The sequence below is a fragment of the Bombina bombina genome, chromosome 11 (genome assembly GCF_027579735.1).
Source record: "Bombina bombina isolate aBomBom1 chromosome 11, aBomBom1.pri, whole genome shotgun sequence".
Classification (NCBI taxonomy): domain Eukaryota; kingdom Metazoa; phylum Chordata; class Amphibia; order Anura; family Bombinatoridae; genus Bombina; species Bombina bombina.
In genome coordinates this window covers 160691031-160706643 of record NC_069509.1, presented here as the reverse complement: position 1 = coordinate 160706643, position 15613 = coordinate 160691031, and the positions used below count along the sequence as shown (strand labels likewise).

Sequence of the window (15613 nt, the reverse complement as noted above, 5' to 3'; positions counted from 1 at the left end):
CCTCTAAGACAGCATGAAGGAACGGCCCCCCTATCCGGCGAAGGATCTAGTAGGGGGCAGACTTTCTCTCTTCGCCCAGGCATGGGCAAGAGATGTTCAGGATCCCTGGGCGTTGGAGATCATATCTCAGGGATATCTTCTGGACTTCAAAGCTTCCCCTCCACAAGGGAGATTTCATCTTTCAAGGTTATCTGCAAATCAGATAAAGAAAGAGGCATTCGTATGCTGTGTGCAAGACCTCCTAGTTATGGGAGTGATCCATCCAGTTCCGCGGACGGAACAAGGACAGGGTTTTTATTCTAATCTGTTTGTGGTTCCCAAAAAGAGGGAACCTTCAGACCAATTTTGGATCTAAAGATCTTAAACAAATTCCTCAGAGTTCCATCTTTCAAAATGGAAACTATTCGGACCATCCTACCCATGATCCAAGAGGGTCAGTACATGACCACAGTGGACTTAAAGGATGCCTACCTTCACATACCGATTCACAAAGATCATCATCGGTTTCTAAGGTTTGCCTTTCTAGACAGGCATTACCAATTTGTAGCTCTTCCCTTCGGGTTGGCTACAGCCCCGAGAATCTTTACAAAGGTTCTGGGCTCACTTCTGGCGGTTCTAAGACCGCGAGGCATAGCGGTGGCTCCGTATCTAGACGACATCCTGATACAGGCGTCAAGCTTTCAAGTTGCCAAGTCTCATACAGAGATAGTTCCGGCATTTCTGAGGTCGCACGGGTGGAAAGTGAACGAGGAAAAGAGTTCTCTATCCCCACTCACAAGAGTCTCCTTCTTAGGGACTCTTATAGATTCTGTAGAAATGAAAATTTACCTGACGGAGTCCAGGTTATCAAAACTTCTAAATGCTTGCCGTATTCTTCACTCCATTCCGCGCCCTTCGGTAGCTCAGTGTATGGAGATAATCGGCTTAATGGTAGCGGCAATGGACATAGTGCCATTTGCGCGCCTTCATCTCAGACCGCTGCAATTATGCATGCTGAGTCAGTGGAATGGGGATTACACAGATTTGTCCCCTCTGCTAAATCTGGATCAAGAGACCAGAGATTCTCTTCTCTGGTGGTTGTCTCGGGTACACCTGTCCAAGGGTATGACCTTTCGCAGGCCAGATTGGACAATTGTAACAACAGATGCCAGCCTTCTAGGTTGGGGTGCAGTCTGGAATTCCCTGAAGGCACAGGGATCGTGGACTCAGGAGGAGAAACTCTTTCCAATAAATATTCTGGAGTTAAGAGCGATATTCAATGCTCTTCTGGCTTGGCCTCAGCAACACTGATGTTCATCAGATTTCAGTCGGACAACATCACGACTGTGGCTTACATCAACCATCAAGGGGGAACCAGGAGTTCCCTAGCGATGTTAGAAGTCTCAAAAATAATTCGCTGGGCAGAGTACCACTCTTGCCACCTGTCAGCAATCCATATCCCAGGCGTGGAGAACTGGGAGGCGGATTTTCTAAGTCGTCAGACTTTCCATCCGGGGAGTGGGAACTCCATCCGGAGGTGTTTGCTCAGTTGATTCATCGTTGGGGCAAACCAGAGTTGGATCTCATGGCGTCTCGCCAGAACGCCAAGCTTCCTTGTTACGGATCCAGGTCCAGGGACCCAGAAGCGACGCTGATGGATGCTCTAGCAGCGCCTTGGTTCTTCAACCTGGCTTATGTGTTTCCACCGTTTCCTCTGCTCCCTCGACTGATTGCCAAAATCAAACAGGAGAGAGCATCGGTGATTCTGATAGCACCCGCGTGGCCACGCAGGACTTGGTATGCAGACCTAGTGGACATGTCATCCTTTCCACCATGGACTCTGCCTCTAAGACATTACCTTCTGATACAAGGTCCTTTCAATCATCAAAATCTAATTTCTCTGAGACTGACTGCATGGAGATTGAACGCTTGATTCTATCAAAGCGTGGCTTCTCCGAGTCAGTCATTGATACTTTAATACAGGCACGAAAGCCTGTTACCAGGAAAATCTACCACAAGATATGGAGTAAATATCTTTATTGGTGTGAATCCAAGAATTACTCATGGAGTAAGGTTAGGATTCCTAGAATATTGTCTTTTCTCCAAGAGGGCTTGGACAAAGGATTATCAGCTAGTTCCTTAAAGGGACAGATTTCTGCTCTGTCTATTCTTTTGCACAAGCGTCTGGCAGAGGTTCCAGACGTCCAGGCATTTTGCCAGGCTTTGGTTAGAATTAAGCCAGTGTTTAATCCTGTTGCTCCCCCGTGGAGCTTAAACTTGGTTCTTAAGGTTCTTCAAGGAGTTCCGTTTGAAACCCTTCATTCCATTGATATTAAACTTTTATCTTGGAAAGTTCTGTTTTTGATGGCTATTTCCTCGGCTCGGAGAGTCTCTGAGCTATCTGCCTTACAATGTGATTCTCCTTATCTGATTTTTCATGCAGATAAGGTAGTTCTGCGTACCAAACCTGGGTTTTTACCTAAGGTGGTTTCTAACAAGAATATCAATCAAGAGATTGTTGTTCCATCGTTGTGCCCTAATCCTTCTTCAAAGAAGGAACGTCTTTTACATAATCTGGACGTAGTCCGTGCCTTGAAGTTTTACTTACAAGCTACTAAGGATTTTCGTCAAACATCTTTCCTGTTTGTCGTTTACTCTGGACAGAGGAGAGGTCAAAAAGCTTCGGCAACCTCTCTTTCCTTTTGGCTTCGAAACGTAATACGCCTAGCCTATGAGACTGCTGGACAGCAGCCCCCTGAAAGGATTACAGCTCATTCTACTAGAGCTGTGGTTTCCACCTGGGCCTTCAAAAATGAGGCCTCTGTTGAACAGATTTGCAAGGCTGCGACTTGGTCTTTGCTTCACACTTTTTCAAAGTTTTACAAATTTGATACTTTGCTTCTTCGGAGGCTGTGTTTGGGAGAAAGGTTCTTCAGGCAGTGGTTCCTTCCGCTTAATCCTGCCTTGTCCCTCCCATCATCCGTGTACTTTAGCTTTGGTATTGGTATCCCACAAGTAATGGATGATCCGTGGACTGGATACACTTAACAAGAGAAAACATAATTTATGCTTACCTGATAAATTTATTTCTCTTGTAGTGTATCCAGTCCACAGCCCGCCCTGTCCTTTTAAGGCAGGTCTAAATTTTAATTAAACTACAGTCACCACTGCACCCTATGGTTTCTCCTTTCTCTGTTTGTTTTCGGTCGAATGACTGGATATGACAGTTAGGGGAGGAGCTATATAGCAGCTCTGCTGTGGGTGATCCTCTTGCAACTTCCTGTTGGGAAGGAGAATATCCCACAAGTAATGGATGATCCGTGGACTGGATACACTACAAGAGAAATAAATTTATCAGGTAAGCATAAATTATGTTTTCCAATTTACTTTTATTATTGAATTTGCTTTGTTCTTTTGGTATTCTTGGTTGAAAGCTAAACCTAATTAGGCTCATATGCTAATGTTTAAGGCTGCCTCTTATTTAAATGCATTTGACAGTTTTTCACAGCTAGAGGGTGTTAGTCCATGTGTGCCATATTGATAACATTGTGCTCATGCCCATGGAGTTACTTATGAGAGCAATGTTTGGCTAAAATGCAAGTCTGTCAAAAGAACTGAAATAAGGGGCAATTAAATATTGAGCAAGAAGGGGTTTCAATGGCACTGCCTAATCAGTAATTATGACTATACCCTTGATGGATTACTGGCTTTATTCCATATAATCTCAGGGTAGACGGTGCTGTGTATTATTTGACTTATAAAGAAAAGCATGGGCAGAAGAGACCATTAGAGAATACACAGTTGGCACTCATGTAGACATCTATAACACAAATTGTGTATATACATTATGAAAAGATTGAGTACCAAATGGTAAGGGGAGTTCGCTTGAATCATTGGTTACCAATACTCTCTGTAAATAAATGTACACTTGATTATCTAGCATTATTTGTAAATAAACTATTTTTGCTTAACCTTTTAAAGCCGTTATGCCGTTCCATTCCGTCATAATTAGACTGGGCTTTAAAGCCGTTATGACGGAATGGAACGTCATAACTAACGGCTGTCCTGAAGCCTTCTGTGCTTCAGGGATTTAATCGTGGTCTGGAGGGCGTTCCTAGGATTGTAGGGACGCCCCCCAGATGCGATCCAATAATTGAAATCTCGCGATCGTATGCACGATCGCGTAGTTTCAATTTGTCTACATCGGAACAGTTGTTCCGATGTAGGCACTTTAACCCTGTCACGAAAGGGTTAACCAGTCAAACTATTATACTACATAATATGTCATATGCTTAACCACTCTGTCTGGATAAGACATAGCGATTAACTCTGTGGTGTCTAGAACTGACAAACATGGATACCTAAGTATGCACCAATCACACTGATCTTTTAGTTAATGATATCTGTGCTTTATGCACCGTTATGCTAAATTTAATGAACAGTATTTCATGCTAACAAGACACTGTGGGTAATACTTAGACAGCATTGGACATATGTCCTGAATTCGCAATGTATATATGTTGAACACAACCCCTGCAAATTAACCATTCATGGTGTTACCCATAACATAGGGAAACGTAGTCACTTTTGTTTGCAGAGTTCTATTATACATTTACAGTCTATACTGCTAATACCCAATATGCATAACAACCTATAGCCGTTATATTCAGGCACTTATTGTGATATAAGAGACCCCTTTTATCACGCCCCAGGCAGCTATTGTTTTTAATTGCACATCCCTTTATTGAATCTCCTGTTTTTTTGCGTATTAAATAAAAGTTATGTTTTAATGATTCAAGCAAACTCCCCTTACCATTTGGTACTCAATCTTTTCATAATGTATATACACAATTTGTGTTATAGATGTCTACATGAGTGCTAACTGTGTGTGTTCTCTAATGGTCTCTTCTGCCCATGCTTTTCTTTATATGAAATAAGGGGCCGTCTGCACAGGCTTAGTTACAAAGTAATCACAGAGGTAAAAAGTATATTAATGTAACAGTGTTGGTTATGCAAAACCGGGGAATGGGTAATAAAGGGATTATCTATCTTTTTAAACAATAATAAACATTCTGGAGTAGACTGTCCCTTTAAGATGTCTCTACTTAAGTTGTCCTCTCCCTCAGCTTCCCCATGTGCTTCCTTTTAGAATATAAGCTCACGAGTCCTCCTATGCTGTTGATCATTTTATGTAGAGATGGTTTACAGCTTACAGTGACACAAGGGCAGAGCCCTCTATCCTTATGATTTATGTAAATGTCTTCTATTAATGTACTTTATTCTTAATGTTACAGCATAATATGTCAGCACTTTATACATAAACAATAATGCCTTAGTACTGATATCTGCTGTTATTATTATGCTTTATTTTCCACTATTCCAAAGTGGTGTTATGGGTTAGGTAACAAACTTTGTGTATCATGATAATTTCTAGACTTTCTTTATCATGCTCACATAATAGAGTGTGTGTAATATATTATATATTCATACATATACACATGTATGTTTTATGTTATATTACAGGTACAAATTCCCAAATTCAGAATTCTGAATTACAGACTTATGTTCATTGATTTAAAAAAAAAAAAAAAAAAAAATATTAAATATAATTTTCGTCACCAGTAAGTCGCACTTTTCTGTTGAGTCTTTTTGTGTGTATGTTCCAACATGCAAATGATTATCAATACGTATTTAAAACAACTATAACCTATCTGATTACAGTAAAGTACTATATGTTTGTACTGTGCATACAAAAGTATTAAATAATATAAAATTACCATTTGGTAGTTTGTATAAGCCGTATTATGACACTTGGTCCCATCCCCTCACAAAGCTGTCCCATTTTACAGATGCCAATATACGGTGTTGTACCTGTATTTTATGTGTTTAAGTTTCTGGCTCTGACATTTATGGGCTGGCTCCTATATTTTTTGTTGAGCCCTGTACAATTCATCATTTTAATAGGATTTTAACTTTTTTTTTTTTTAAAGGGACATGAAGCCCATGATTCAGTTATATCATACAAAACAACTTTCTAGTTTAATTATTTTATCTAATTTGCTTAGTTCTTTGTTGAAAAGCATACCTAGGTAGACTCAGGAACTGGGTGCTAGCTGATGATTGGTGGCTGCAAATATATGCCTCTTGTCATTGGCCTACTAATGTGTTTAGCTAGCTTCCAGTAGGGCATTGATGATCCTTCAACAAAGGATACTAAGAGAATGCAGCAAATTTGTAAATTGGAAAGTTGTTTAAAAATGTATACTCTATTGGAATCGTTAGATTTTTTTTTTTTAGGTTTCATGTCCCTTTAACTACTTAACTTAATTTGTACAAGGTCCATTACTTCCTGTCACAGCCACAAGGGGCTGTGGTCTCTACAGGAAGGCTATTTATTTATTTTTACTGAAAGAACACTGAGATTGTTGCATTTTATAACCTACATCATGAAGTCATTAGTTTTTATGTGTTCAGTGTTTATAAAATATTTTACTATAAAAAAAAATCCTGTTATATTCTTTATCCCCTTAATGACCGCAGCACTTTTCCATTTTCTGTCCGTTTGGGACCAAGGCTATTTTTACATTTTTGCGGTGTTTGTGTTTAGCTGTAATTTTCCTCTTACTCATTTACTGTACCCACACATATTATATACCGTTTTTCTCGCCATTAAATGGGCTTTCTAAAGATACCATTATTTTTATCATATCTTATAATTTACTCTAATTTTTTTTATAAAATATGAGGAAAAAATGGAAGAAAACACACTTTTTCTAACTTTGACCCCCAAAATCTGTTACACATCTACAACCACCAAAAAAATCCCATGCTAAATAGTTTCTAAATTTTGTTCTGAGTTTAGAAATACCCAATGTTTACATGTTCTTTGCTTTTTTTGCAAGTTATAGGTCCATAAATACAAGTAGCACTTTGCTATTTCCAAACCACTTTTTTTCAAAATGAGTGCTAGTTACATTGGGACACTGATATCTTTCAGGAATCCCTGAATATCCATTGACATGTATATATTTTTTTTTAGAAGACATCCCAAAGTATTGATCTAGGCCCATTTTGGTATATTTCATGCCACCATTTCACCGCCAAATGCGATCAAATAAAAAAAATTGTTCACTTTTTCACAAATTTTTTCACAAACTTTAGGTTTCTCACTGAAATTATTTACAAACAACTTGTGCAATTATGGCATAAATGGTTGTAAATTCTTCTCTGGGATCCCCTTTGTTCATAAATAGCAGACATATATGGCTTTGGTGTTGCTTTTTGGTAATTAGAAGGCTGCTAAATGCCACTGCGCACCACACGTGTTTTATGCCCAGCAGTGAAGGGGTTAATTAGGGAGCATGTAGGGAGCTTGTATGGTTAATTTTAGCTTTAGTGTAGTGTAGTAGACAACCCCAAGTATTGATCTAGGCCCATTTTGGTATATTTCATGCCACCATTTCACCACCATATGCGATCAAATTTAAAAAAACGTTAAATTTTTCAAAATTTTAGGTTTCTCACTGAAATTATTTACAAACAGCTTATGCAATTATGGCACAAATGGTTGTAAATGCTTTTCTGGGATCCCCTTTGTTCAGAAATAGCAGACATATATGACTTCGGCGTTGCTTTTTGGTAATTAGAAGGCCGCTAAATGCTGCTGCGCATCACACGTATATTATGGCTAGCAGTGAAGGGGTTAATTAGGTAGTTTGTAGGGAGCTTGCAGGGTTAATTTTAGCTTTAGTGTAGAGATCAGCCTCCCACCTGACACATCAGACCCCCTGATCCCTCCCAAACAGCTCCCTTCCCTCCCCCACCCCACAATTGTCCCAGCCATCTTAAGTACTGGCAGAAACTCTGCCAGTACTAAAATAAAAGGTTTTTTTAATTTGTTCTTTTTTTTTTTTTTTAGCATATTTACATATGCTACTTTGTAGAATCCCCCCTTAGCCCCCAACCTCCCTGATCCACCCCCAAAACAGCTCTCTTACCCTCCCCCTCTGCATTATTGGGGGCCATCTTGGGTACTGGCAGCTGTCTGCCAGTACCCAGTTTCAAGAAAAAAACGTGTTTTTTTAAAACAAAAATATAAATTCTGTAGTGTAGATTCACCCCCCCTAACAGACAAACCCCAACACCTTAATTGATTTATAAATAAAAAAACTTTTATTCCCTTTTGTATGCTTTTTTTTTTTACTTTATTCTGTAGTGTAGCGGTTCCCACCCGCTCCCTCCCCGTGCACGCGCCCGCCCCCGCCCTTCCGTGCACGCGCGCGCGCCAGTGCGCGCCCCCGACCGCCCACGCCCACGATCCCGCCCCTCCTGCAAGTCGCCAAGGCCATCGATGGCCACCACCCGCCTCCCACCAGCCTCCCACCCACCAACGCCGGTAAGCCAACAATCTCCGGTGCAGAGAGGGCCACAGAGTGGCTCTCTCTGCACCGGATGGCTTAAAAATGTTATTGCAGGATGCCTCGATATCGAGGCATCACTGCAATAACCGGAAAGCAGCTGGAAGCGAGCAGGATCGCTTCCAGCTGCTTTCCAGACTGAGGACGTGCAGGGTACGTTCTCAGGCATTAACTGCCTTTTTTCTGAGGACGTACCCTGCACGTCCTCAGTCATTAAGGGGTTATACATTAATGTGAACAAACTGCAATTCGTTATACGCATAAACGGTTACAATGTCCTTTTTCAGATTGTACTTTACCATTGATAATGATTTTTTTTCAATCCTTAGAATCCCTGTCCAGAGGCGAGTGCTTCTTTCCTATCAAACATCACCTTCTGGTGGATAACTAAGTAAGGGGAATGTGTGGTATTATAAAGCTATGAACCTCTGCCTGTCTCGCTACACTTCATACCACAATATTCTTATCTTTTTATTGATCCTTATCATGGTTTTTAATGTTACCTTTTCCCATAGGATGATGGTTAAGGGATATAAACGCCCTTTAGAAGACAAGGATTTATGGTCTTTAAACAAAGAAGACACTTCCCTGGAAGTTGTACCAGTATTGTCTAAGAACTGGGATAAAGAATACTCAAAAGCAAAAAAGTAGGTGGTGCTGTTTGTTTATTTAATCTCTGAGTTTTGTACAAATTCTAATACAGGAGTTCCCAAACTTTTATTTGTTTTTTAATTACAGAGGATTGGTCAGTAATGGCAGGATTAGCCGACAATATATATACTAGGGATGCACCGATACCGATACTAGTATCGGTATCCGTACCGATACCAAGTATTTGCATGAGTACTTGTACTCGTGCAAATGCACCGATACTTAAACCGATACCTCCACTTCCTACCCATATGCTACCTTGTGGCCTTTTGTCAGCTGCAGGTTCCCATTTCATTTTAAACTGGAGTGGAGACTCAACTAAAAATTGTTTACTACTGTTCTGCCAATACAAATTGCTGTTATTTGTATTATTGTAGGAGAGATCACTGTACCTCGTTCAGACAAACCCCTGAAGTACTGATCAGTTAATAAACAGATTTCCAGCTCTGGCTAAAATGGCCCAAAAATATCTTTCTGCCCCATGCAGTAGTGTGGAAAGTGAAAGACTGTTCAACTTAGTGTCGAAACCTCCATACAAATGTCAGATTGATGTTATATAACAGCCCTACAACCCAATTGCATCACCCCTTTAAATTTAATATTTTATTGTAATATTTTTTATTTATAAACATGTTCAGTGAACTTTTTTATTATTTCATAATGTCTTTTGAATTACAGCCCTTTATAATTATAAAGAAGCAATCTTAAATAATTAGTCTGTATTGTGCTTGGTAAACTGTCACATGACATAAAAAAAAGTATCGGTAATTGGTATCGGCGAGTATTTGAAAACAAGTATCGGTACTTGTACTCAGTTATAAAAAAAATGGTATCGGTGCAACCCTAATATATACTATTATGTTTTATATAACACTATACTCACACTTATGCTAAAGCTTTAAAGAAGTTTTATTCTAATCACATTTTTACTTTAAAATTACATAGCAAATGACTTAAACTAATTAAAATGTAATTTCTTAAAATAGATATACTTGGCTAATTGCTTAATGGGAAGTAATAGATTTTTTTTTTAATAATGAATGGCTTATGCCTATTTTCTGCCCAGTGGTGTGAGAGCCATGCAGAAAACAACACTAACTCAAATCCGCTTTTTAGCGCAATCTGTTTATATTTTCTAGTACCTTATAACACTATATTTGAAGTATAGTGTTTCTTCACAGATTTGCAATATTTGGGCCTTGTAAATAGGCTGGGTGCTTCTATCGTTTACATTAAATATTCCTAGTTTCAAAATACAAAACATTAAAGGGATATTCAGATAGAGCAGCAATTGTAAACAACTTTCTAATTTACTCCTATTATAATTTTTTCATTCTCTTGCTATATTTATTTGAAAAGCAGAAATGTAAAGCTTAGGAGTCTGCCCATTTTCGATTGAGCACCTGGGTATCATTTGCTGATTGGTGGCTAAATATAGTATAGAATGATATGGTGCAAAGCAATATATGCAATAATGTATTGTACTAGTTAACCCTTTTTCTTTTCAGGCAGCCTTTGAAGATGGTTTATTCTCCCAAAAAACAATCAAATCCAGCCGGCTCAAAAGAGAATGATGCTGAAGAAGCCAAGGCGCTTCTAGTGCAGCCCTCGCCTAAAGATGTGGAACCATCATTATTTAATGCTTTGTACAAAACCTTTGGCCCTTACTTTTTTATGAGCTCATTCTTCAAAATCCTACATGATGTTTTGATGTTTTCTGGACCAGAGATTCTAAAGTAAGACCAGCACATCAAGTGTATTGTCATCCTTTGTGGCATATTTATTAAAGATTGTTATTTAATTTTTTATTTATTTTAAATGATCTTTTAATGCCATAAAAATATGCATTAACTTTTATGTGTAACTTTTTTTTTTTTAATTGTATTTTTAACTTAAAGAAACATTGAGTAAAGCTGCAATATAGTTTTCTTCATAAATATAAAGAGTCCACAGCTGCATTCATTACTTTTGGGAATTAAGAACCTGGCCACCAGGAGGAGGCAAAGACACCTCAGCCAAAGGCTTAAATACCTCCCCGACTTCCCTCATCCCCCAGTCATTCTTTGCCTTTCGTCCCAGGAGGTTGGCAGAAAAGTGTCAGAAGTTTTCGATAGTCTCTTATGGAGGGTAGTACTCTTCGACATGGGACTGGAGTTTTAACTAGTCCTGTCAGCCTCTCAGTGAGAGCATGGGTGAAAGTTAGAGTCCGGAGATGCAGGGAGAGTCTTTCTGCGAAACCATCCCGACTCATATTAACAGCTCCACAAGCAATCGGCATTGATGAGTTTCGCGGCCTGCTTTTTTCTCTCAAGTCCATGGCAGAAGCGACGCTACTATCTGTCACACTTGAAGGGCCGTGTTTCTGTTCTATGGCGTAGATTCCGGTAAGATCGTTTCATTTTACTTTCATCATGGATGTATTGTAATTACAACTGTTTATCCGAGAGGGGCTACAGCCTTTCGAGAATAACTTTAACATAGGGTCTCAGTGAGGCTCCTTTTTGTATCTAGGAATCAAGGGTTAATATCTCCTGAGGGGGGTTATTGAACAGGGGCGTTTATAATCATGTTTATGTGATTCTGTCTGCTACTGTGTAGTGTTGCTCCGGCACATGGCTATTTTGGAACATAACAGTCTATGTCTAGTGACGCTGCCTTTACGGTTGGGCGTGCTTTTGCATGGACTGCACGGTTTACCTTGTGACCTCATTTCGGCTTTCCTGGCCGTGTGGCGACAGAGAAATCCTGGTCCACTGGTGTCTGGTTCTCAGGTGGTGGTGAGTGCCCCAGCCATTGGGGGTGTAAGGTGCCGTTTAGATTTTTCTTATTGGTCCGTTTTTTTATTCAGTGTCCAAGTTATGGAGGATTCTGATTTTTTGGAGACGGATGTCTCTGATTCAGACTCTACTTCTAGCGAAGAATATGAATTGGCCCGGGTGATACATGCCCATCAGTTATGTTCCGAATGCTGTTTTAGAGTGCTCTGTTCCTCAGGATCGGGGAATCAGGTGCCCACTGAGCCATCCGTCTCTGGGGATTTTATTTCTCACGAGACGAGTTCCCTACCACCAACTCTTCCTACGCATGTAGGTAACCCAAACGCCACTTATCCTTCTAGGGAGTGGGGCCTGTTCCCACCGGAGGTTACGACACGGTTCCGCATAGCCATATCTTTGGCGCTGGCGCATCTGCACCTCTCCGGAGTGTTCTTACGATTTTGTCCGTGTTCCATTAACCGGGACTCGTCAGGCGTGGGATTGCCTGGTCCAGTTTAGCCCTCCGGGGGAGCGACTGCCCCTGAGGCCTCAGGGGATCAACCTTCGGGGCCGGTGTTTACTTTTGTCTCAGCGGAGGTATGTTGCGCCTTTCGTTATAGACTGGCACACCTTCATGTTCTATTAAAGCACGTTTTTGGCATTAATGCGCCTGGGGATTCTCAGTCTTGATCTTCGACTGGCTTGCATGCATAGAAATAAGTGGATGAAGTAATCTTTAAAGTCTTTGTTATTTGTGTATCTTTTTCCAGTTCTGAGACTCCTGTTGGCCTGGTCCTGCGGGTCTGTCCGTTCTTCCTGGGCGATAACCTATGGTTGCCTTATCTTTTATCTGTTCTCGTTCTCATTTCCCTTAGTGTTGCCCTTGGCGCCTTTGGGCTCTAGAGAAATTGCGTGACTTTGTCGCGGCCTAGCACCTTGTTGGGGGGGTGTTGACCTCCGGCTAAGGGTGTTTGCTTCCCTTTGGGCTGTGAATTACGAGTGAGTCCTGTACCCATTCTCCGGGTTTCCCAGTTCTCATCCCCTGTGAGTCCGATTGCTTCAGACAGTTATCTTGTGTTCCCTGGGGTTGTCGTTCGTTCTAGGATGATTCTGGGTCCAGGGTTCTTGTCTTGGATCTTTCTGGGATGTCTGGAGACTTATGATCCTGTGGACTGGTTCGGGACGACCCAGTTTTTTCGGGGACCCTATGTTGCGACATATGTGCTAGCTCATTTGGCTTGCAAGCTGGAAGGCCAGAGTTAACATCCACCTTCGGGTACTGGTTATAAACTTTTTAAGGCCTGACTTGTCCTTCGTACAGAGTGTGCTCCTCTTCATGGGGAGTTTTTTCCTCTGTTGGGTCAACAGTGGTGCCTGGATGATTTTTTCATTCGGTCCATGTTTTGATCATACTATGGCTTCATGTCTTGTGGACATGTACGCTGTTCTTATCTGTGCCCTTCCCATTTGAGGGGATAGTTTGTCTTCCTTATGAGCTGGTGTTTCCTCTCTCTGGAGGGTCTTTGTCCTGCCCTGTGTGTAGGATGTTGGATCAGGTGGCTTATTTCTGTAAGGGGCAACACCTGCTGCTCTGTTCCACCTGTTGGAATTTGATCTCAGAACGTAGAGACTGTATAAGAGAGTTGTGACAGGTCTTCCTACGGATCTATTGCACTTTTCTCTGTCCAAGGTCCCAGGGGGTTCTCCTTGGGAGTGCCTTATTTTGGAGGAGCAGATTGGGTTGGCACCCAAGCTCTGTTGGGGTGGGTGAGTCCCCCCCTTTTCTTTATATTCCCTGGGGGCTTGTGGTTGGGGTCTTTCTGTCCCCCCTGTCTATCAGACATGTCCGTCGCTTGGGCTGGTCTGGTGTTGGAGCAGGATCTGAGATCTGTTGCTCTGCTAAATTAGTCCTCGGAGCATTTGAGGTACGGTAAGCCTCTTGAGGTTTCTCCTTTCTCCATGTTCAAGGTTTGTGGGAAGGACTGGTGGCTCTTGTATAGCCTGCGACGTTTTCCGCTGGTTAGTGGATACTTAGCAATCTGAAGGACCCTATCTTCAGCTGCTCTCTTCTTGCCCTGCAAGTATTTAAGTTTCAGAGTCATTTTTACATGACTGCAGTGTTTTTGCCTTAGGTGTTGTTCGTCAGACCTATCTGAGCTTGCTGCACGAGGTTTCATTTCTGAATATTTCGGTATTCTGAGCTACCTTTTTGCGACTTGGGGACCTTCGTCTTCAGTTGCTTTTTAGAGTGCGGTTGCACTGTGTTAGGGGAATATCCTCTCTGTTTCAGACTCCCGGCCTTATCCCGTGGTTTCTGTATTTCTGGTGTCTGGGCATTGCCTCCCCTTGTTTCTATAAAACTGGTCGGTCTCTTTTGGTATGGGGTTCCTTATCCTAGCTGGACAGCTAGCTCAGCATACTAATGCACTGTGGTTACTCTGCACTGTAGCAAACTGAGGGTTGCAAGTTCGATCCCCGGCAAGGTCTATTCAGCCTTTCCTCCTTTCGAGGTTGATAAAATGAGCAGCGCTTTGATTCCCTTAAGGGGGATCAGCTGCGCTTTACAAGAACATTCATGTTTTCTCTGTGTCTTTTCTTCTTTGCGGAGGAATACGGTAGCTTGTTTCCTTTCTTTAGTAAGGGGTGTGTTCCAAAGTTGTTCTTGGCTTCGGGCGAATCGGGGTGTTGTTGGGTAGGGGTTTTCAGGCCTGGTGCCCTCAGAATGGACCGCCTCTTGTACCCCCCCGTTTTTGCATTCAGTGTCCTCTCTAGCATGGGTATTGTTTTCCCAAAAGTAATGAATGCAGCTGTGGACTCTTTCCATTTATGAAGAAAAACTTAAATTATGCTTACCTGAATTTTCTTTTCTTCAGATGGAAAGAGTCCACAGCTCCCCGCCCGTATTTTTCTGTGGGGATTCTGTTATTTTTGTTCTACTGGCACCTTTTCACCCTGATATTTCTTCTACTGTTCCTTGTTCCCTCGGCAGAATGACTGGGGGATGAAGGAAGTGGGGGAGGTATTTAAGACTTTGGGGTGTCTTTGTCTCCTCCTGGTGGCCAGGTTCTGAATTCCCAAAAGTAATGAATACAGCTGTGGACTCTTTCCATCTGAAGAAAAGAAAATCAGGCAAGCATAATTTAAGTATGTTTGCTGCTTTTAAATTTAGAGACCATGCTAGCCTTTATGGCAGACATGTGTGTGTGTGTGTATATATATATATATATATATATATATATATATATATATATATATATATATATATATATATATATATATATATATATATATATATATATAATGTATATATATTTATATATATATATATATATATTTTTTTTTTTTTTTTTTAAACAATTTTCCCAATTTACATTTATCACCAATTTTGCTTTGTTCTTCTGGTATTCTTTGTTAAAAGCTAAACCTAGGAGGTTCATATGCTAATTTCTAAGCCCTTGAAGGCCGCCTCTTCTTTTAGGGCATTTTGACAGTTTTTTTTTACCACTAGAGGGGGTTAGTTCATGTGTGTCACATAGATAACACTGTTCTCACGCACGTAGAGTTCCAATGAGCCAGCTCTGATTGGCTAAATGGATGTCTGTCAAAAGAACTGAAATAAGGGAGCAGTTTGCAGAGGCTTATATGCAAGGTAATCACAGAGGTAAAAAGTGTATTTCTCCAACATAGGTGTGTCCGGTCCACGGCGTCATCCTTACTTGTGGGATATTCTCTTCCCCAACAGGAAATGGCAAAGAGCCCAGCAAAGCTGGTCACATGATCCCTCCTAGGCTCCGCCTACCCCAGTCATTC

At 41.1% G+C, this 15613-nt stretch overlaps 1 protein-coding gene across 3 annotated transcripts in view; it reads left to right on the top strand.

Annotated features, from left to right (window-relative positions):
• Positions 1-15613, top strand: part of ABCC1 (ATP binding cassette subfamily C member 1) — a 465761-nt gene that overhangs the window by 183402 nt on the left and 266746 nt on the right. For all 3 annotated transcript variants that reach the window (XM_053695266.1, XM_053695265.1, XM_053695264.1), the window contains exons 6-8: positions 8726-8787; positions 8912-9043; positions 10556-10783. In XM_053695266.1, coding sequence (XP_053551241.1) covers positions 8726-8787; positions 8912-9043; positions 10556-10783 — 422 coding nt within the window. The remainder of the gene's footprint in view (positions 1-8725; positions 8788-8911; positions 9044-10555; positions 10784-15613) is intronic.